The 24,186-nt window shown below is 45.1% G+C and overlaps 1 protein-coding gene across 1 annotated transcript in view; it reads left to right on the top strand.

Moving 5' to 3' along the window:
* Positions 1 to 24,186, top strand: part of DIAPH2 (diaphanous related formin 2) — a gene marked incomplete in the record, with an annotated part of 1,463,478 nt that overhangs the window by 246,943 nt on the left and 1,192,349 nt on the right. Inside the window, 1 exon segment of the mRNA XM_056540556.1 lies at positions 11,480 to 11,619. Within this exon segment, the coding sequence (XP_056396531.1) occupies positions 11,480 to 11,619 (140 nt within the window).

Here is a 24,186-nt window from a genome sequence, read left to right as displayed (position 1 = left end):
CGGTGAAATACAATTATTATTATTATTTTTTTTATCATTTGATGCCAGAACATTAAACAGATTTGTACATTACTTCTTTTTAAAAATCTTCAATGCTTCCAGTACTTATCAGCTGCTGTAGGCTCCACAGGAAGTTGTGTAGTCCTTTCCAGTCTGACCACAGTGCTCTCGGCTGACACCTCTCTCTGTCTCAGGAACTGTCCAGAGTAGGAGCAGATCCCCATAGCAAACCTCTCCTGCTCTGGACAGTTCCTGACACGGATAGAGGTGTCAGCAGAGAGCACTGTGGTCAGACTGGAAAGAACTACACAACTTCCTGTTGAGCATACAGCAGCTGATAAGTACTGGAAGGATTAAGATTTTTAAATAAAAGTAATTTACAAATCTGTTTAATGTTCTGGAGCCAGTTGATATAATAAGAAAAGTTTTTTCCTGGAATACCCCTTTAAATCAACTGGTGCCAGAACATTAAACAGATTTGTAAATTACTTTTATTTAAAAATCTGAATCCTTCCAGTACTTATCAGCTGCTGTATGCTCCATAGGAGGTTGTTGTTCTTCCAAGTCTGACCTCAGTGCTCTCTGCTGACACCTCTGTCCGTGTCAGGAACTGTCAAGAGCAGAAGCAAATCCCCATAGCAAACCTATCTTGCTCTGGACAGTTCCTGACACGGACAGAGGTGTCAGCAGAGAGCACTGTGGTCAGACTGGAAAGAACTACACAACTTCCTGTGGAGCATACAGCAGCTGATAAGTACCGGAAGGATTAAGATTTTTAAATAAAAGTAATTTACAAATCTGTTTAATGTTCTGGCACCAGTTGATTAAAAGGGGTTATCCAGGAAAAAAAACTTTTCTTTTAATATCAACTGGCTCCAGAAAGTTAAACAGATTTGTAAATGACTTCTATTAAAAAAATCTTAATCCTTCCAATAATTATCAGCTGCTGAAGTTGAGTTGTTCTTTTCTGTCTGGCAACAGTGCTCTCTGCTGACATCTCTGTGGTCTCGGGAACTGCACAGAGTAGAAGAAGTTTGCTATGGGGATTTGCTTCTACTCTGGACAGTTCCCGAGACAGGTGTCATCAGAGAGCACTTAGATAGAAAAGAACAGCTCAACTTCAGCAGCTCATAAGTACTCAAAGGATTAAGATTTGTTTATTGAAGTAATTTACAAATCTTTTTAACTTTCTGGAGCCAGTTGATATATAAAAAAAAGTTTTTTCCTGGATAACCCCTTTAAAAAAAAATTTGTTTTTCACCGGAGTACCCATTTAAAGAGCGACTATCCCCATTCAATTCAAAGGGGCTGCAATACCAGATGTGGTCAGTAGATGGCGGTGTCTACTGTTCTTTGGGGGAACCCCGTCGTGACTTAGGATGCAGGAAGCGCTCGGTTCGCACTTAGAGGGCTTGTTGGGTGGACGGCGTTGTAATACAATATATGGTAGAAAGTACAATTTGTCACTCGGCTCTATTGATGGAAAAAATGTGACTCCATGGCGGTGGTTTTTATTTATATACTGCGCCAAATCATTTTTTTACGTTCTGCCCCTTTAAGTGAAGTTGATGTGTGTGTTGCGGCGGCCCTGTCCCGGGTGTGATGTACAATGTGGCGGTGATGTCACTTTTATGCTAATGAAGCTGTCACTCGCAGCGTTCTGACGGGGCGGCAGCTGTTTCCGAGCTAATAGTAGATGTTTACCATCAGAAATCAATTTGCAGTTTTTGTTTCCACGTCTCCTGTCACGGATTTTCAATTATCTCCGTCTTATTTTACTTAAGGTTTTTTTTTTATTTCATTTTTTTTAATTTTTAAATAACTTCTCTTCTACAATGTTCTTTCTCGAGCCATATGTCAGCAGATTTCCATGGAACGGATCAGAATAACAAAGTCAAAGATTCAGAAAACTCCCGAAGTTGCTGGATACAATGTATCACTCGTCTCCTGAGCTTCACGTTACATTTTATTCCGTTATGTATCACTTTGGGTCGGTCTTTTTATGGGGCAGATAAAAAAAAATTCTGCGCTAAATAATTCCAATATATCCGTAAAATAGACGGAGATCAATCTTTATAATAAGGATCAGCTGCAAAGACATCAGCGAACGCTACATTTTAGGCCGTAATATATTTTTTCATGTAATTATTTATTCATAGATAGACATGTGTTGCTTTTTGAGGAACATTTTTGGCTATTTTTTTTTTATTCGTTTAAAAGCTTTCTCTCCCATAAGGTGATGTTAGTTTGCACCTGGCAGACAGTAATGGATATGCTTAGGAAGGATCTGCGCTTGTCTAGACGGCTATGCTGTAAGATTACCATTACACTGTTACTAGCTTTTTATGAACTGGAGTTGGAGTTGGTTCCCTTAAAGGAAACCTGTCACCCTGATCACCCAGACTAAGCCCAATACACTGGGTTATTGTGTGGGTGACCAGGAGTCCAAAGAGGGGTCACTTATTATAATCGGTGCTGTGGTTCCCGAGATATTGGCTGGGGAAGTTCCCCTTCTGGATTCAGGTAATTGCGCGCAGGAGGCGGGGCCCCGCCGGCTGGCCACCCCTGCTTCTTCTTGTCTCCTCAATCAGCCGCCCCCTTAATTAGCATATTCATATTCTCCGACTCCACACCCTAGTAACTTAAGTCACACGTCACATGAGCGCTGAGCTCTGTAGGTAGAGCGCATGCACCGGCAGCTTCCATACAGCTCTCATGTGACTCTGACATCATCAGGACATGAGAGCTGTCAGTGCATGCGCTCTACCGGCAGCTCAGCGCTCACGTGACATGGGACTCGCGTCACTAGGATGTGGAGTCCCAGAATATGAATATGCTAATTAACGGGACGGCTGATTAAGGAGACGGAAAGAAGCAGGGGTGGCCAGCTAGCAGGGCCCCGCCTCCTGCGCACAATTACCGGAATCCAATAAATTATACAATGTTTTTATTATTATTATTAATAATAACAACAACAACAAATGATATAATGTTATTTATAATAATAAGCGATGGGTTACTGCTGCGGAAGGAATTTCAAAGCGGATTCCAATTGGAAATTCCTTAGTGTGAACTCGGCCTTATAGTAACAGCATAGGAGATAAGATTTCCAATACCTCAGCGACACACGGTGGAGAAAATCTGCGCAAAATCTGAGCGGCATTTCACCTGCTGTGAATGTTTCATCTACAATTATGTCCCTGATTTACTATTGTAAACCCAACATGTTTTCTCGGGTTGTGCGCCAGAATTTGTGCTAGAACTGAAAAGAACCCGAATAACTCTCTCATTTTATGGAGCAAATCTGAAAACGGGCGTGGTCATCAGGAAAATGTGGGCGCAGTCGTCAAAAAGGGGCGTGGACATCAAAAAGGGGGCGTGTCCCCAACATTTTCACAAAAAGCCAACATATTTACTAAGGTTTCCACAGAAAATGTAGTGTATTGGAGATGAGGAAAATCAGACAGATCGGAGCGGGTGTAAAAAACAAACAAAATGTAGGGAAAGTGGAAAATGTAGGGAAACCTTATAAATACCGTGGGAAATAAATTATAGGGAATTAAGACCCACAAGGAAATCTACAAACACTCTTAGGAAATCCGATCTAATGTGTCAATTGTTGTGTTGGATAGTGTTGCTCGCGAATATTCGCAATTCGAATATTATTCGCGAATATCGCATATTCGCGAATTTGCGAATTTCGCGAATATAGCGCTATATATTCGTAATTACGAATATTCGTTTTTTTTATTTTTTTTTTTCTTCACAGCACACATCACAGTGATCATCCCTCTCTGCTTCCAGCTTGTGTGGTGTAAAGAAGGCTCTAATACTACTGTGTGAGACTGGCGTGCGGAAATTCGCATATGCGAAAATTAGCATATGCGTATACTACTTTTAAATATGCTAATTTTCACATATGTTAATTTTCGCATACGCAAAGTTTCGCATATGCGAAAATAAAACGAGAATATAACGAATATGCGAATATTCGCGAATAAATGACGAATATTCGTCCATATATTCGCGAATATTCGCGAATTCGAATATGGCCTATGCCGCTCAACACTAGTGTTGGATCAGCTGCAGATTTATTATGGATTTTCCCCATTGACTTCAACCCAATAAATTCACATCCACAGATAAACACTTTATTGTACTTTATTGTATTTTTATCTTTGTGAGGGAATCTGTGATTTACCTGTGATAGTTACCTGGGATTTTTACCACATTTACAGTAAAGCGCCGAGTCTTTTTGTCTCCTGTGAAGCCGTAACGTTTTCTGTGTTTGACGCTTTATGTATTGTTTGAAGCAGCATTTTCAGTGTTTAGGAATAGCGCAGAATGGCTGCGATTCGTGCTGCGTGTGATGGCGCCGGTGCCGGACATGCTGTATGACATATTATATACGTTTTCCTCATCTTCTCTAGATTAACCCCCAGTATACCGGCTTGCCTTTGTTTTACAAGCCGCGTTTTATTAGCTACGAAATCGCGAAGAGTAGAAATTTGATTTCGGATTAAATGAGTTTTCGGAGCCCGGACGCAATTGTAAATAAACATGAACATCCACGAGAGGAAGGAACGGCAGAGCCTTGACTTTTTCACACCGGGAAGCCAAAATGGACGTCGCCAAGATTTAGAACCCAATTTCCTGGCATTGGGAGGGAGTCTCTGCGTTTAATGCTGAGTTTTATTGCCGAAGGAAACAGGAAGGATCGTGGTGAAATTACCGATGGCTCCGACCACCTCTGACCCTTTGTACTTGTGCGCGGCGCTGGGTGGAGAAGCTTTGGCAGAATAATCACTTGTGTCCTAATGAGCATCAAATGAGGGGTAAAGCTGCCGCTCGCGCCCGCGCCCTGATATACGCTAATTGTCGGCCGCCCTATTATTATTACCAGGATTTCTGTGCAGATCAGACGGGCACACCGGTAATTTCCATTAATCTCACGCGGGGACGCTAATTACAATCTCCATTATTAACCCTCCGCTCTCCAGCTCCTTCCTTTGTTCTGCGGCAGAGCAGGATGTTAATAATAATTAAGCGATTATTGTCTTACCGGCCTATTAAATATGGCGCCAATTATTGTAACCTGCGGGACGCCATTGTTTTCAGACAGGGCTGCTCATTCCTGGCTGGTTTAATGGCTGCCTTATTGCATGTGATGATAATGTCACAAGGGGTTAATTCCTGTTTTATGCCGAACTACGTTTTTCTTTTTTGTTTCGCTTTTTTGTCTTTTTCTGAGTTATTAAACATGAATTACATGGTGGAAATAGGAGGGCGATGTGCGCGTCACATGTCATCGTAGAGCAGTGCTTCTCATCCAGGGTACCACTAGCTGTTGCAAAACTACAATTCCCAGCATGCCCGGACAGCCAAAGGCTGTCCGGGCATGCTGGGAGTTGTAGTTTTGCAACAGCTGGAGGCACCCTGGTTGAGAAACACTGAATTCAAGCGGTGATGGATACGTCTCAAAGTGAACACCAGCAGAACTTGACTGACCCTATTAGCTGCTGCAGAACTACAACTCTCAGCATGCCCGGAGAGGCAACCACTGTTCGGGCATGCTGGGAGTTGTAGATTTGCAACAGCTGGAGGCACCCTGGTTGGGAAACACTGAATTCAAGCGGTGATGGATTTGTCTCAAAGTGAACACCAGCAGCACTTGACTGACCCTATTAGCTGCTGCAGAACTACAACTCTCAGCATGCCCGGAGAGTCAACGACTGTCCGGGCATGCTGGGAGTTGTAGTTTTGCAACAGCTGGAGGCACCCTGGTTGGGAAACACTGAATTCAATTGGTAATGGATACATCTCAAAGTGGACACCAGCAGCACTTGGCGGATCCTATTAGCTGCTGCAGAACTACAACTCTCAGCATGCCCAGCGAGTCAACGACTGTCCGGACATGCTGGGAGTTGTAGTTTTGCAACATCTGGAGGCACACTGGTTGGGAAACACTGATCAATGGAGGAGAGAAGGGTCGGGCAAGTGTCCATCTGCAGTATTAATGTACAAATGAGGCAGTGTTTCCCAACCTGGGTGCCTCCAGCTGTTGCAAAATAGTTTTGCAACAGCTGGAGAAGCACTGTTTGGAAAATACTGCTATACACTATATTTACTCACTATATACTCATTAGAAAAATATTACCAGATTTGTAAATTACTTCTATTTAAAAGTCTTAATCCTTCCAGTTCTCATCAGCTGCTGTATGCTCCACAGGAAGTTGTGTAGTTCTTTCCAGTCTGACCACAGTGCTCTCTGCTGACACCTCTGTCCGTGTCAGGAACTGTCCAGAGCAGAAGCAAATCCCCATAGCAAACCTCTCCTACTCTGGACAGTTCCTGGCACGGACTTAGGTGTCAGCAGAGAGCACTGTGATCAGACTGGAAAGAACTACACAACTTCCTGTGGAGCATACAGCAGCTGATAAGTACTGGACGGATTACGAATTTTATATAGAAGTAACTTACAAATCTTCAGAACTCTCTTCCTCTGGAGTACCCCTTTAAGCTTCGCACTTTTCACTTATGTTCCCCACACAGTAGAATCGTGTTGGGTGAGGGATAGGTTGGTCCCCCATTGTATGTAGGTAGGTCCTCCCTGCAGCATGATGGGAGTTATAGTTTGACAATAACCATGAAATCATTGGTTTGGTGAACACGAAGCCCCATTATCTGCCGCCTAGTCCATTATTGGCAGAACCTCCCGGTGTAATGTGCGCGGTGGGAGGAGGCGATGTCTTTATGACATTGTCAGTCATCACCTCGGATTGGATTAGTTGGCGACACATTCACTTTGATAAGTTTAAAAGCAGATTCTGGGAACAAGCAAATCACGCAAATAATTTATGATACAATATAGGAAAGCTTGCTGCATGTGTTGTAAGATAAGGAAAATCCGTAAACCGCCGCCGCCGCCGCCATCATCAGTTCTGTGACTACGGAAATAATAAAGATCCATGAATATGCAGGGGGTATGAATACTTTTCCATAGTCATCAGATTCAGGATGTTCTTATCAGGATCACAGCCACTAGAGATTAGCGAAGTTACAGAAATCCGTCATATACAGCGATCGCTCTGGTGACTGGAAAAGGTGGATACAGTCCTAGGAAAGTCACCAGCCGCGAGGTTAGTGACCAATCGAATTGCTGTAACTTCTCTCATCTCTAACAGCCACCTCCAATAACTCTAACCTCAGGTGTTTATTGGTCCTTAGATCATCGCATTGAAATGGTTGGGTACTGGGTGGTGCCCATCTATGTCCACACTCCTTCAAATACACTTAGGCCCCTTGTCCTGCCATCCTACTCTCTATAGTACACCTAGGCCCTAGTCCTGCCATCTCACTCTCTATAGTACACCTAGGCCCGTAGTCCTGCCATCTTACTCCTCCTAGTACACCTAGGCCCCTAGTCCTGCCATCTTACTCCTCAAATACACTTAGGCCCCTAGTCCTGCCATCTCACTCTCTATAGTACACCTAGGCCCGTAGTCCTGCCATCTTACTTCTCCTAGTACACCTAGGCCCCTAGTCCTGCCATCTTACTCCTCTTAGTACACCTAGGCCCCTAGTCCTGCCATCCTACTCCTCCTAGTACACCTAGGCCCCTTGTCCTGCCATCTTACTCCTCAAATACACTTAGGCCCCTAGTCCTGCCATCTCACTCTCTATAGTACACCTAGGCCCTAGTCCTGCCATCTTACTCCTCCTAGTACACCTAGGCCCCTAGTCCTGCCATCTTACTCCTCAAATACACTTAGGCCCCTAGTCCTGCCATCTTACTCCCTCTAGTACACCTAGGCCCCTAGTCCTGCCATCTTACTCCCTCTAGTACACCTAGGCCCCTATTTCTGCCATCCTACTCCTCCTAGTACACCTAGATCCCTAGTCCTGCCATCTTACTCTCTCTAGTACACCTAGGCCCCTAGTCCTGCCATCTTACTCCTCTTAGTACACCTAGGCCCCTAGTCCTGCCATCTTACTCCTCCTAGTACACCTATGCCCCTAGTCCTGCCATCTTACTCCTCTTAGTACACCTAGGCCCCTAGTCCTGCCATCTTACTCCTCTTAGTACACCTAGGCCCCTAGTCCTGCCATCTTACTTCTCCTAGTACACCTAGGCCCCTAGTCCTGCCATCTTACTCCTCCTAGTACACCTAGGCCCCTAGTCCTGCCATCTTACTCCTCCTAGTACACCTAGGCCCCTAGTCCTGCCATCTTACTCCTCTTAGTACACCTAGGCCCCTAGTCCTGCCATCCTACTCCTCCTAGTACACCTAGGCCCCTTGTCCTGCCATCTTACTACTCTTAGTACACCTAGGCCCCTAGTCCTGCCATCCTACTCCTCCTAGTACACCTAGGCCCCTAGTCCTGCCATCTTACTCCTCTTAGTACACCTAGGCCCCTAGTCCTGCCATCTTACTCCTCCTAGTACACTTAGGCCCCTAGTCCTGCCATCTTACTCCTCCTAGTACACCTAGGCCCCTAGTCCTGCCATCTTACTCCTCCTAGTACACCTAGGCCCCTAGTCCTGCCATCTTACTTCCCCTAGTACACCTAGGCCCCTAGTCCTGCCATCTTACTTCTTCTAGTACACTTAGGCCCCTAGTCCTGCCATCTTACTCCTCTTAGTACACTTAGGCCCGTAGTCCTGCCATCTTACTCCCTCTAGTACACCTAGGCCCCTAGTCCTGCCATCTTACTCCTCCTAGTACACCTAGGCCCCTAGTCCTGCCATCTTACTCCTCCTAGTACACCCAGGCCCCTAGTCCTGCCATCTTACTCCCCCTAGTATACCTAGGCCCCTAGTCCTGCCATCTTACTCCTCCTAGTACACCCAGGCCCCTAGTCCTGCCATCTTACTCCCCCTAGTACACCTAGGCCCCTAGTCCTGCCATCTTACTCCTCCTAGTACACCTAGGCCCCTAGTCCTGCCATCTTACTCCTCCTAGTACACCTAGGCCCCTAGTCCTGCCATCTTACTCCCCCTAGTACACCTAGGCCCCTAGTCCTGACATCTTACTCCTCCTAGTACACTTAGGCCCCTAGTCCTGCCATCTTACTCCTCCTAGTACACTTAGGCCCCTAGTCCTGCCATCTTACTCCCCCTAGTACACTTAGGCCCCTAGTCCTGCCATCTTACTCCTCCTAGTACACTTAGGCCCCTAGTCCTGCCATCTTACTCCTCCTAGTACACTTAGGCCCCTAGTCCTGCCATCTTACTCCCCCTAGTACACCTAGGCCCGTAGTCCTGCCATCTTACTCCTCCTAGTACACTTAGGCCCCTAGTCCTGCCATCTTACTCCTCCTAGTACACCTAGCCCCTAGTCCTGCCATCCTACTCCTCCTAGTACACCTAGGCCCCTAGTCCTGCCATCTTACTCCTCTTAGTACACCTAGGCCCCTAGTCCTGCCATCCTACTCCTCCTAGTACACCTAGGCCCGTAGTCCTGCCATCTTACTCCTCCTAGTACACCTAGCTCCTAGTCCTGCCATCCTACTCCTCCTAGTACACCTAGGCCCCTAGTCCTGCCATCTTACTCCTCCTAGTACACTTAGGCCCCTAGTCCTGCCATCTTACTCCTCCTAGTACACTTAGGCCCCTAGTCCTGCCATCTTACTCCTCTTAGTGCACTAACTAGTAGACCTCTCAGCTTTCATTACAGCAGTATCACAGTGGTTTACACAAAGTCCTAGATTTTTCATTTCCTGTAGGGTAACTAAAATTATTATTAAAAGAAAAAGAATAAGAAAAAAAGAAATAATAATAATTTTAAAAAAATCACCATCTCTTCCTATTTATTTTATTAATTCTGTTACTTTGTAGCAGTTGAAACTGTCTGGCCCTGGTATCTGTATCATGGAAAAATAGAAAATTGAAGATGCCGATCATCTCCCCACACAGGTCTGAAAAGTCGGAGTTACCGGCTTCCAATAAAATAAAATAAAAAATGGTAAAGATCCATTTAAAATTAATGTTTTTTTAGTTTTTTTTTTTATCCATGTTTTGGTCACTTTTAATGGATCTTTACTAAATGTCTCGATTTAATTGGACTTTGTTGACTAAAACTTAGGATGCCGGTATGGTGTGGCCCCCGGGGTCGGCCCCTAGAGGGTTGCACAGGGTAATGACTTCTGGATTCTTCCTTTATTGTAGGTGATTTTTTTTCCCTTCTTGTTCACGGATCATTTAGTTTGATATAAAAGGATTTATGGTATAAGGCGCAGGAATTAGTGAGGTCTCTGGAGGCGGCCGGCGATGACTCCTGGAGTCACCAGTGTAAACTTCTGATTAGGAGAGAAGCTTTATGGCGGATCTGAGCTCTCAGGCTTGTCCTTCAAGTCTTCACCTCAGATGGGACTCCGTAATCTTCCTGCGGCAGCGTTTAGTCTTATAGAGGAAACTGAACATTTCTATGTGTGTGAAACGTCCTGTTAAAAAATAATTTCAGTCTCGTTACGTCAGTGGTCCTCAAACTGCGAACCTCCAGATTTTGCAAAACTACAACTCCCAGTATGCCCGGTCAGCCGTTGAGTTGTACAATTGATAATTTGTTTCTCTGATGTATTTGCCCCAATTTGTCTTCTGATAATGCCGGCACCATCCAGGTGAAACACGTAGGGTCTTATCATTGCACATCATTTTTTTTTTTTTTATAATCTGCACTTTTTACTGGTTAAAACATTACTGTTCTTGTTGGGCCCTGCAATTGTGGTTAGGAAAATTGGGTATTATAAATGCTGAGAGTTGTAGTTTTGCCATATCTGTAGGTCTACAATTGATAATTTGTTTCCCAAATGTATTTTTCCCAATTTGTCCCCTGATGATGCCAGCACCATCGTGGTAAAACACGTAGGGTCTTCTCTTTGTACATGATTGTTTTTTATAATCTGCACATTTTGATGGTTAAAACATTACTGTTCTTGTTGGGCCCTGCAATCAAGTTTCAAAACATTGGGCATTATATTTGCTGGGAGTTGTAGTTCTGCAATTGATTGTTGTTTTTCTGAAATAATTTCTCCAGTTTGTCCCCTGATGATCTTGGTACTATCCAGGTGAAACACGTAGGGTCTTCTCATTGCACATAACTATTTTTACAATCTGCCCATTTCACTGCTTAGAACATGACTGTTCTTATTTTTCCCCACATTTGAGTTTCGGACCATTGGGATTATAAATGCTACGTATGAGTTGTCGTTTTGTAACATCTGGAGGTCCACAGTATGGGGGCCACTGTATTACAGCATTGTCATTCACCATTATATGCTGGTAGTTTCAGTCTCTGGTTATTGGATGCCACATATGCTTCCACAGTTGTGCTCCTGTTTTTAGGGTTTTTGGCAGATATGGTGAATGTTTATGGCTTCAGCAGTGGATTAGCTTTGCTGACTTGGTTGTCACATTTGTTGCACTTGGATCCATTGATTTCTGCTGCTGACTGTCTCTCCTTATGTCTCCACTCTATAGGGCGGCCTGAAGAACAATAAACATGAGTGCACCCTGTCCTCCCAGGAATATGTGCATGAACTGCGCTCTGGGATCACCGACGACAAACTCCTCAATTGTCTAGAGTCCCTGAGAGTCTCCCTAACCAGCAACCCCGTCAGGTAAGCCGCACGTCTGCCGCACCGGATATTGAGAAATGTGACTCCATTGATCTGACAGTACTGCGTGTTTCGTGTTATCCAGTGACCCCTCCTCAGGGGTTATCAGCCTCATTATTAAGGCCTTTCACTGCTTTATGCATCTGGGGGTCATTATCTTAGGTCACTGGTCTTCGAACTGAAACCTCCAAATGTTGTAAAACTACAACTCACAGCATGCCCAGACCGCCAGCATCATGGCATGCTGAGGGTTGTAGCTTTGCCTAATCTGGAGGTCCACAGTTTGGAGACCATTGTCTTAAGTGATAGTTTGTTTTTCCTGATGTATTGTCCCCAGTTTGTCCCCTGATGATCCCATCACCATCCGGGTGAAACACGTCAGGACTTTGGTGTTTTCTTGTTTGTGCTTTTTGTACACAATTGTTACGTTCTTATATTCTGCATTAAAAATATTATACTGCTCTTGTAAAAATAAAATAGAGAAACAGAAACACAGCCGCACATCCACCATTTGTAATTTGATCTATTTGCTTCTCAGCATAAATTCAAACACTAACAGGTTGTTATTATACATTTTGATCAAAAAGTACAAGCCCACTCGCCACGTCAAGGCCACCTATTTAGTGTGGGTCCCTAACCGAACATTGGCATAGCGCCGGTCGGCCACCGCCACCGCAACACCACGCCCACAGGAGGAGCGACCCAGTGGCCAAGCAGCCCCACTGCTGCCCAACCAAGCCCCTAGCTCCGGGCCACACAACCCCACAGACAAAGCATCATGGTGACAATGATCGCCGCAGAGCACCGCACCAGTGTGAATACCTACCAAGTGCTCCCTGCCAGAGGGTTGGAGAATGCTAGGAGGAAACGCTCCGCTCCACCCATTCGGCACAGACATTTTTAATTAGCAGGAGACGGCATAAGGGTTTCCTCCTAGCATTCTCCAGCCCTCTGGCAGGGAGCACTTGGTAGGTATTCACACTGGTGCGGTGCTCTGCGGCGGTAATGGTTACTGTGAGGCTTTGCTTGGGGCTTGGTTGGGCAGTAGTGGGGCTGCCTGGCCACTGGGTTGTTCCCCCTGTGGACTTGGTGTCTCGGAGGCAGTGGTCACCGACCAGCGCTACGCCAGTGTTAGTTTAGGGGCCCACTCTGACTAGGTGGCCTTGACGTGGCGAGTGGGCTTGTACTTTCTGATCAAAATGTATAATAACAACCTGTTAGTGTTTGATTTTATGCTGAGAAGCAAATAGATCAAATTACAAATGGTGGACGTGCGGCGGTGCTTCTCTTTTCTCTATTATACTGTTCTTGTTGGATCCTGCTATAAGGTTCAGGAACATTGGGCAGTATATGTATTTTCGTTGTTCCTGCACTTTGCATTAGGTCAAACATGCAATATACTCTTGTATATCTGGGCATTATGGGGTCAATAACTATGTGTGCTTCATTAAATGCCCCACCCATTTTTGGTCTGATGGGTTTTCTAGCGGCGCAAACCTCTTGGTCAGTCCAATGGGTCGGGGCCTTTTTCCAAACTCCACTCACTTTTTGGGAACATGAAAGTTAGAAAGAGACACCGATACTGTGGAGCTATATGACAACTATCACAGGGGTATTGGAAAAGCTCTAAAGAGTTAATGTTATTAGATCATTCTTAAGATTCAAAAGGGTAAACAAAAAACAGATCCTTAATATCAAAAACTCCAATTATATACAATTGTATCGTGTGCAGTGATGAAGAAAAAGGGGGGTCTCAGGCCTGACCAAATATGACAGAGCCCCCCAAAAACCTAAACGCATACCAACAAATCCTGCTCTATAGTACACTCATATAATGTCCCTTGTGGTGTCCCGACATGTTTCACACCCTAGACATATAATATGGGGTTCATCAGGGGACAGATACAGGATTGTGCAATATTGATCATTGATATTGCTTGTATATATGTATATATATATATATATATATATATATATATATATAATGTCTTCTTTTTTTTTTGAGTATTTGCATCGAGGCGGTATTGCAGATTTTGTTTTTACTACCCTAATTTAATCTAACACTTTAGTGATCTTCAAAATTTCTGTGATCATTTTTGGGAGCATGCCATGAGCAGTGCATAATAGAGAAAATGCTGCAGATGTTTTAATGCAAATTTGAGTTTGTGCAAATATTTGAGACATTTGTGCATCAGGATTACATTCCCCCTGTGACAGAGGCTCCAGAAAGTTAAACAGAATTGTAAATTACTTCTATTAAAAAATCTTAATCCTTTCAGTACTTATGAGCTGCTGAAGTTGAGTTGTTCTTTTCTATCTAAGTGCTCTCTCATAGGGAACCGCCCAGTTTAAAAGCAAATCCCCATAGCAATCTTCTTTTACTCTGTGCAGTTCCCGAGACAAGCAGAGATGCCAGCAGAGAGCACTGTTGTCAGACAGAAAAGAACAACTCAACTTCAGCATCTGATAATTATTGGAAGGATAAAGATTTTTTAATAGAAGTAATTTACAAATCTGTTTAACTTTCTGGAGCCAGTTAATATATATATATATATATATATATATAAAAAAGAAAGAAAAAAAAAAAAGTTTTTCCCTGGAATACCCCTTTAACTCAGCATTGACTTTGTACTCAGCGTTTTATTTTTCATTTAAAACATTTAATTTTTTTTCTATATTTACATCAATGAAGGTCAATTACATGAAATGTATCGATTACATAGTGCAGTGTTTCCCAATCAGAGTGCCTCCAGCTGTTGCAAAACTACAACTCCCAGCATGCCCGGACAGCCAACGGCTGTCCGAGCATGCTGGGAGTTGTAGTTTTGCAACAGCTGGAGGCACCCTGGTTGGGAAACATTGACATAGAGAATGCTGGGAAATTACATAAAAGATTAGTAACATATTTTGATATGGGGGGCGGAGGGGGGGGGGGGCTCAGTATGACGATCACCCCCCTGATACTATTCATAGAGACCCCGCCCAATGTTAGGGCCATAACTTACCGATACCCTCAGCGCCCGGTGCTATAAAATGGCTCAGAGCGCAATTCTCTATTGTTTTACTGACAGTTTCCCACTGCACTATATATTGTCACAGCCCTGTAAATATTCACCTGCTCAGATTATACCGTATAGTAACGTCACAGGCGGAGTCACCCGCCTCCTCTATGTCCACAATACGTAAATATCGCGCCCGGCCTTCACACAGATGACTCTTTTTTTTTTGTTGCTTAAGGGTCATGAAAGACTCTTAAGATGTAAACTCTGCGCGAAAAGCGGTGATAATGTGAGCGCAACGAGAGGCCGAGACACGATGAAGAGACTTCAAGAGGCGCAATGTAAAGTAGTCGTGACCCAAAAATCTCATGTGATTCATCCCAGAAATCTCTTCACTGAGTAAATATAATTTATATAATAAAAGACATAACAACCGAAACATAGGAACAAACACAAGCAACAGTATTATAGTAGTTATATTCTTGTATATAGGAGCAGTATTATAGTAGTTATATTCTTGTATATAGGGGGCAGTATTATAGTAGTTATATTCTTGTATATAGGAGGCAGTATTACAGCAGTTATATTCTTGTATATAGGAGCAGTATTATAGTAGTTATATTCTTGTATATAGGAGCAGTATTATAGTAGTTATATTCTTGTATATAGGAGCAGTATTATAGTAGATATATTCTTGTATATAGGAGCAGTATTATAGTAGTTATATTCTTGTATATAGGAGCAGTATTATAGTAGTTATATTCTTGTATATAGGAGCAGTATTATAGTAGTTATATTCTTGTATATAGGAGCAGTATTATAGTAGTTATATTCTTGTATATAAGAGCAGTATTATAGTAGATATATTCTTGTATATAGGAGCAGTATTATAGTAGTTATATTCTTGTATATAAGAGCAGTATTATAGTAGATATATTCTTGTATATAGGAGCAGTATTATAGTAGTTATATTCTTGTATATAGGGGCAATATTATAGTAGGTATATTCTTGTATATAGGAGCAGTATTATAGTAGTTATATTCTTGTATATAGGAGGCAGTATTATAGTAGTTATATTCTTGTATATAGGAGCAGTATTATAGTAGTTATATTCTTGTATATAGGAGCAGTATTATAGTAGTTATATTCTTGTATATAGGAGCAGTATTATAGTAGTTATATTCTTGTATATAGGAGCAGTATTATAGTAGTTATATTCTTGTATATAGGAGCAGTATTATAGTAGTTATATTCTTGTATATAGGAGCAGTATTATAGTAGTTATATTCTTGTATATAGGAGCAGTATTATAGTAGTTATATTCTTGTATATAGGAGGCAGTATTATAGTAATTATATTCTTGTATATAGGAGCAGTATTATAGTAGGTATATTCTTGTATATAGGAGCAGTATTATAGTAGTTATATTCTTGTATATAGGAGCAGTATTATAGTAGTTATATTCTTGTATATAGGAACAGTATTATAGTAGTTATATTCTTGTATATAGGAGCAGTATTATAGTAGTTATATTCTTGTATATAGGAGGCAATATTATAGTAGTTATATTCTTGTATATAGGAGCAGTATTATAGTAGTTATATTCTTGTATATAGGAGGCAGTATTATAGTAGTTATATTCTTGTATATAGGAGGCAGTATTATAGTAGTTATATTCTTATATATAGGAGCAGTATTATAGTAGTTATATTCTTGTATATAGGAGCAGTATTATAGTAGTAATATTCTTGTATATAGGAGGCAGTATTATAGTAGATATATTCTTGTATATAGGAGCAGTATTATAGTAGTTATATTGTTGTATATAGGAGCAGTATTATAGTAGTTATATTCTTGTATATAGGAGCAGTATTATAGTAGTTATATTCTTGTACATAGGGGCAGTATTATAGTAGTTATATTCTTGTATATAGGAGCAGTATTATAGTAGTTATATTCTTGTATATAGGAGCAGTATTATAGTAGTAATATTCTTGTATATAGGAGCAGTATTATAGTAGTTATATTCTTGTATATAGGAGCAGTATTATAGTAGTTATATTCTTGTATATAGGGGCAGTATTATAGTAGTTATATTCTTGTACATATTCAGACACCATCTGGGATATTGAATTATTTTCTGCCAACAGAACTGTTACAATGAGATTAGATGAACCAGTTTATCAGCCGGTGTTCTCTTTTATACAGTGAAGTAGAGAAACACGAAGACATTTGTCTTGTGTCAATTTATAGAAGTTGTGTATGAAAGAAAATGTTGCAGTAAAGTACATTCGCGTTTCCAGCAATAATATGTTGTGTCAAAACTAAAGAAAAAAGAGTAATGGGCTCGTGCTGAGTGTGAACAGGGTTGTGGAACTCTTCACGGTACATGATAACTTGCGGCCGTTGTCTTTTAGTCATCATCTGATGTACAATGACTATTCTGAAATGAAATCTGATATATCGCTGTGTTTGGTACAAATCTCAGATACGTCCTTGTCTTTAAGATGTTAGATATCAGTGTAGTGAGTGTGCGTCCTTTTCTGGTGCATCCTACATTAAAGGGGTTCTCCACCATACGATGACTTTAGTACGTACCTGCCGGACAGTAATGGACATGCTTAGGAAGTTTTGCTTGTCTTGGGTCTAAATGGCTGTGTAGTGAGTTCCTATCCTCCAACTACAAGTCCCAGGATCCCTTGTTTGTAAGTGTGAGGTCACTTAACTACCTCCCACACGTCAGTCACCCCACCCATTGCAGCACAGTTAGGCTCCCTTCCATGTGTGCTGTGCTGTAATCTACATTTCCCTGCATCCTTGTGGAGAATGATCTCCCTCCCACCCAGCGGTCCCTCCACCCATTGAAGCACAGACAGGCTCCCTTTTAACACCTGACTAGTGATGTAATATCTCAGGCCGCACTGCAACCTGGGAAAAGAAGAGACAGCACTAATTTTGTATCCTGCTAAAAAAAATCTGGGCAAAGATCACATAAAACGTGTGAAACCTGCCATCAAACACAGGTACAGATACTAAATTATGGACAACACTAACTTTACAGCCCCTGTAGCACAGTAAAAAAAAATAATAATAATCCTTGAATACCACTTTCCAAAGAAATGAGTTAAACAGCATTAAAGGTTGTATAAGTTTAGAAGACATGGCTTCTTTCTTCTAGAAACAACAGTATTGTGGAGGTGTCACTTGGCTGGGGTTGCAACTGGAGACCCCACAATGTCCTTTTATTAATTGTAGATGTTCCCCTACACAAAGCCCAGAAACAGATGTCAGTACAACTTAATTTTAAGTAGAAGCAGAATTCTAGTCACTGTCCCTTTTTAAGGAGTTCTCTGCCCCTAGAAATCTTATCTGATCACAGGGGTCCTGCTCCTGGGGACCCCCACAATCTCGGCTGCAGCACCCCAGACATCCGGTGCACCGAGCAAACCTAACTCCGTGCCGGATACCTGGTGATGCAGGGCAGAGGGTTGTGACATCGCGATCACGCCCCGCTCACACCCCCTCCCATAGACTTGCATTGAGGAGGTGTGGCCGTGACTTCACGAGCCTCTGGTGCTGCACCTATCTAAACGAACACCGGGTAAAGCAGGGACATCATGGGGTCCCCAGCGATGGGTCCCCCGCGATCAGACATCTTATCCCCTATCCTTTGGATGGAGGATAAGATGTCTAGGGGCGGAGTACCCCTTTAAGATGATATTTTTCTCTGGTCCTTGTATTGGTCATGGATGTGTAGACTGCTGTAGATGACTCTCTGATTCTTCAGCTTTGTGTTTATAAATGTAGACCATCCAAACTCCAAACTTTTAAATACATTGTCAGCTGTGAGACCTTATATAGACAGGGCTGTGTCTGAGCTCTACATGCAGTTCTTTCCCCTCACAGCTTGGTGTTTGCTCCGATATTGTCACGATGCCGGCTGGCAGGTAGTGGACCCTCTGTGCCAGAGAGGGATTGGCGTGGACCGTGCTAGTGGACCGGTTCTAAGCCACTACTGGTTTTCACCAGAGCCCGCCGCAAAGCGGGATGGTCTTGCTGCGGCGGTAGTGACCAGGTCGTATCCACTAGCAACGGCTCACCTCTCTGGCTGCTGAAGATAGGCGCGGTACAAGGGAGTAGGCAGAAGCAAGGTCGGACGTAGCAGAAGGTCGGGGCAGGCAGCAAGGATCGTAGTCAGGGGCAACGGCAGAAGGTCTGGAAACACAGGCAAGGAACACACAAGGAACGCTTTCACTGGCACTAAGGCAACAAGATCCGGCAAGGGAGTGCAAGGGAAGTGAGGTAATATAGGGAAGTGCACAGGTGAAAACCCTAATTGGAACCACTGCGCCAATCAGCGGCGCAGTGGCCCTTTAAATCGCAGAGACCCGGCGCGCGCGCGCCCTAGGGAGCGGGGCCGCGCGCGCCGGGACAGAACAGACGGGGAGCGAGTCAGGTAGGGGAGCCGGGGTGCGCATCGCGAGCGGGCGCTACCCGCATCGCGAATCGCATCCCGGCTGGCAGCAGGATCGCAGCGCCCCGGGTCAGAGGACGTGACCGGAGCGCTGCAGCGGAGGGAGTGAAGCGAGCGCTCCGGGGAGGAGCGGGGACCCGGAGCGCTCGGCGTAACAGTACCCCCCCCCTTGGGTCTCCCCCTCTTCTTGGAGCCTGAGAACCTGAGGAGCAGACTTTTGTCAAGGATGTTGTCCTCAGGTTCCCAGGATCTCTCTTCAGGACCACAACCCTCCCAGTCTACTAAAAAAAAATTTTTCCCTCTGACCTTTTTGGCAGCCAAAATTTCCTTGACCGAGAAGACGTCCGAGGAGCCGGAAACAGGAGTGGGAGGAACAGATTTGGGAGAAAAACGGTTGAGGATGAGTGGTTTGAGAAGAGAGACGTGAAAGGCATTAGGGATACGAAGAGAAGGAGGAAGAAGAAGTTTATAAGAGACAGGATTAATTTGACACAAAATTTTGAAAGGACCAAGATAGCGTGGTCCCAACTTGTAGCTAGGGACACGGAAGCGGACATATTTAGCGGAGAGCCATACCTTGTCTCCAGGGGAAAAAACGGGGGGAGCTCTTCTTTTCTTATCCGCGAACCTCTTCATGCGTGAAGAAGCCTGTAAGAGAGAATTTTGGGTCTCTCTCCATATAATGGAAAGGTCACGAGAAATTTCATCCACAGCGGGCAGACCAGAGGGCAAGGGGGTAGGGAGGGGGGGAAGAGGGTGACGGCCGTACACCACGAAAAATGGGGATTTGGAGGAAGATTCAGAGACCCTGAAGTTATACGAAAATTCGGCCCATGGAAGGAGATCTGCCCAGTCATCCTGGCGGGAGGAAACAAAATGTCGCAAATAATCACCCAGGATCTGGTTAATTCTTTCTACTTGTCCATTGGACTGGGGATGATATGCAGAGGAAAAATTTAATTTAATCTTGAGTTGTTTACAGAGAGCCCTCCAGAATTTAGACACGAATTGGACCCCTCTATCCGAGACAATCTGCGTAGGCAACCCGTGAAGACGAAAAATGTGTACAAAAAATTGTTTAGCCAACTGAGGCGCAGAAGGAAGACCAGGAAGAGGGATGAAATGTGCCATTTTGGAGAATCGATCAACGACCACCCAAATAACGGTGTTGCCACGGGAAGGGGGTAAATCAGTAATAAAATCCATACCAATCAGAGACCAAGGCTGTTCGGGGACAGGCAGAGGATGAAGAAAACCAGCGGGCTTCTGGCGAGGAGTCTTATCCCGGGCACAGATGGTGCAGGCTCGCACAAAGTCCCCAACATCCGTCTCCAGAGTCGGCCACCAATAGAAGCGGGAGATGAGTTGCACAGATTTCTTGATGCCCGCATGACCTGCGAGATGGGAGGAGTGACCCCATTTGAGGATTCCGAGGCGTTGGCGTGGAGAAACAAAGGTCTTTCCTGGAGGAGTCTGCCTGATGGAGGCAGGAGAAGTGGAGATCAGGCAGTCAGGTGGAATGATGTGTTGCGGTGGGAGATCAACTTCTGAGGCATCCGAGGAACGAGAGAGAGCATCGGCCCTAATGTTCTTATCGGCAGGACGAAAGTGAATCTCAAAATTAAATCGGGCAAAGAACAGAGACCACCGGGCCTGGCGAGGATTCAGCCGTTGGGCCGACTGGAGGTAGGAGAGGTTCTTGTGGTCGGTGTAGATAATAACAGGAAATCTTGATCCCTCCAGCAGATGCCTCCATTCCTCAAGTGCTAATTTAATGGCTAGAAGCTCTCGATCCCCGATGGAGTAGTTCCTCTCCGCTGGAGAGAAGGTCCTAGAGAAAAAACCACAAGTGACAGCATGCCCGGAAGGATTTTTTTGTAGAAGAACAGCTCCAGCTCCTACTGAGGAGGCATCAACCTCCAATAGGAAGGGTTTGGAAGGGTCAGGTCTGGAGAGCACGGGAGCCGAAGAAAAGGCAGACTTGAGTCGTTTAAAGGAGTCTTCTGCTTGAGGAGGCCAGGACTTGGGATCAGCATTTTTCTTGGTTAAAGCCACGATAGGAGCCACAATGGTAGAAAAATGTGGAATAAATTGCCTGTAATAATTGGCGAACCCCAAAAAGCGTTGGATAGCACGGAGTCCGGAGGGGCGTGGCCAATTTAAGACGGCAGAGAGTTTGTCTGGATCCATCTGTAGTCCCTGGCCAGAGACCAAATATCCTAGAAAAGGAAGAGATTGGCATTCAAACAGACATTTCTCAATTTTGGCATAGAGTTGGTTGTCACGAAGTCTCTGAAGAACCATACGGACATGCTGGCGGTGTTCTTCTAGATTGGCAGAAAAAATTAGGATATCGTCCAGATATACCACAACACAGGAGTATAACAGATCACGAAAAATTTCATTGACAAAGTCTTGGAAGACGGCAGGGGCATTGCACAGTCCAAAGGGCATGACCAGATACTCAAAGTGTCCATCTCTGGTGTTAAATGCCGTTTTCCACTCGTCCCCCTCTCTGATGCGGATGAGGTTATAGGCGCCTCTTAAGTCCAATTTAGTGAAGATGTGGGCACCTTGGAGGCGATCAAAGAGTTCAGAGATGAGGGGTAAGGGGTAGCGGTTCTTAACCGTGATTTTATTAAGACCGCGGTAGTCAATGCAAGGACGTAGGGAGCCATCTTTTTTGGACACAAAGAAAAATCCGGCTCCGGCAGGAGAGGAGGATTTACGGATAAAGCCCTTTTTTAGATTCTCCTGGACGTATTCGGACATGGCAAGAGTCTCTGGGGCAGAGAGAGGATAAATTCTGCCCCGGGGTGGAGTGGTACCCGGGAGGAGGTCGATAGGGCAATCATAAGGCCTGTGAGGAGGTAGAGTCTCAGCTTGTTTTTTGCAGAAAACATCCGCGAAGTCCATATAGGCCTTAGGGAGACCGGTTACTGGAGGAACCACAGAGTTACGGCAAGGGTTACTGGGAACCGGTTTTAGACAGTTCTTGGAACAAGAGGACCCCCAACTCTTGATCTCCCCAGTGGACCAATCCAGGGTTGGGGAATGAAGTTGAAGCCAGGGAAGTCCAAGGAGAATCTCCGAGGTGCAATTGGGGAGGACCAAAAGTTCAATCCTCTCATGATGAGATCCGATGCTCATAAGAAGGGGCTCCGTGCGGAAACGTATGGTACAGTCCAATCTTTCATTATTTACACAATTGATGTAGAGGGGTCTGGCGAGACTGGTCACTGGGATGTTGAACCTGTTGACGAGAGAGGCCAAAATAAAATTTCCTGCAGATCCAGAGTCCAAGAAGGCCACTGTAGAGAAGGAGAAGGCAGAGGCAGACATCCGCACAGGCACAGTAAGACGTGGAGAAGCAGAGTAGACATCAAGGACTGTCTCACCTTTGTGCGGAGTCAGCGTACGTCTTTCCAGGCGGGGAGGACGGATAGGACAATCCCTCAGGAAGTGTTCGGTACTAGCACAGTACAGGCAGAGGTTCTCCATACGGCGTCGTGTCCTCTCTTGAGGTGTCAGGCGAGACCGGTCGACCTGCATAGCCTCCACGGCGGGAGGCACAGGAACAGATTGCAGGGGACCAGAGGAGAGAGGAGCCGAGGAGACGAAACGCCTCGTGCGAACAGAGTCCATATCTTGGCGGAGTTCCTGACGCCTTTCAGAAAAACGCATGTCAATGCGAGTGGCTAGGTGAATAAGTTCATGTAGATTAGCAGGAATTTCTCGTGCGGCCAGAACATCTTTAATGTTGCTGGATAGGCCTTTTTTGAAGGTCGCGCAGAGGGCCTCATTATTCCAGGACAATTCTGAAGCAAGTGTACGGAATTGTACGGCATACTCGCCAACGGAAGAATTACCCTGGACCAGGTTCAACAGGGCAGTCTCAGCAGAAGAGGCTCGGGCAGGTTCCTCAAAGACACTTCGGATTTCCGAGAAGAAGGAGTGTACAGAGGCAGTGACGGGGTCATTGCGGTCCCAGAGCGGTGTGGCCCATGACAGGGCTTTTCCGGACAGAAGACTGACTACGAAAGCCACCTTAGACCTTTCAGTGGGAAACAGGTCCGACATCATCTCCAGATGCAGGGAACATTGGGAAAGAAAGCCACGGCAAAACTTAGAGTCCCCATCAAATTTATCCGGCAAGGATAAGCGTATCCCAGGAGCGGCCACTCGCTGCGGAGGAGGTGCAGGAGCTGGCGGAGGAGATGACTGCTGAAGCTGTGGTAGCAACTGTTGTAGCATAACGGTCAGTTGAGACAGCTGTTGGCCTTGTTGCGCTATCTGTTGTGACTGCTGGGCGACCACCGTGGTGAGGTCAGCGACAACTGGCAGAGGAACTTCAGCGGGATCCATGGCCGGATCTACTGTCACGATGCCGGCTGGCAGGTAGTGGACCCTCTGTGCCAGAGAGGGATTGGCGTGGACCGTGCTAGTGGACCGGTTCTAAGCCACTACTGGTTTTCACCAGAGCCCGCCGCAAAGCGGGATGGTCTTGCTGCGGCGGTAGTGACCAGGTCGTATCCACTAGCAACGGCTCACCTCTCTGGCTGCTGAAGATAGGCGCGGTACAAGGGAGTAGGCAGAAGCAAGGTCGGACGTAGCAGAAGGTCGGGGCAGGCAGCAAGGATCGTAGTCAGGGGCAACGGCAGAAGGTCTGGAAACACAGGCAAGGAACACACAAGGAACGCTTTCACTGGCACTAAGGCAACAAGATCCGGCAAGGGAGTGCAAGGGAAGTGAGGTAATATAGGGAAGTGCACAGGTGAAAACCCTAATTGGAACCACTGCGCCAATCAGCGGCGCAGTGGCCCTTTAAATCGCAGAGACCCGGCGCGCGCGCGCCCTAGGGAGCGGGGCCGCGCGCGCCGGGACAGAACAGACGGGGAGCGAGTCAGGTAGGGGAGCCGGGGTGCGCATCGCGAGCGGGCGCTACCCGCATCGCGAATCGCATCCCGGCTGGCAGCAGGATCGCAGCGCCCCGGGTCAGAGGACGTGACCGGAGCGCTGCAGCGGAGGGAGTGAAGCGAGCGCTCCGGGGAGGAGCGGGGACCCGGAGCGCTCGGCGTAACAGATATACATTGTCA

This window comes from Hyla sarda, chromosome 9 (genome assembly GCF_029499605.1).
Source record: "Hyla sarda isolate aHylSar1 chromosome 9, aHylSar1.hap1, whole genome shotgun sequence".
NCBI classification, from domain to species: domain Eukaryota; kingdom Metazoa; phylum Chordata; class Amphibia; order Anura; family Hylidae; genus Hyla; species Hyla sarda.
Note: the sequence above shows the minus strand (reverse complement) of the source record. Positions and strands in the feature narration are given on the sequence as shown.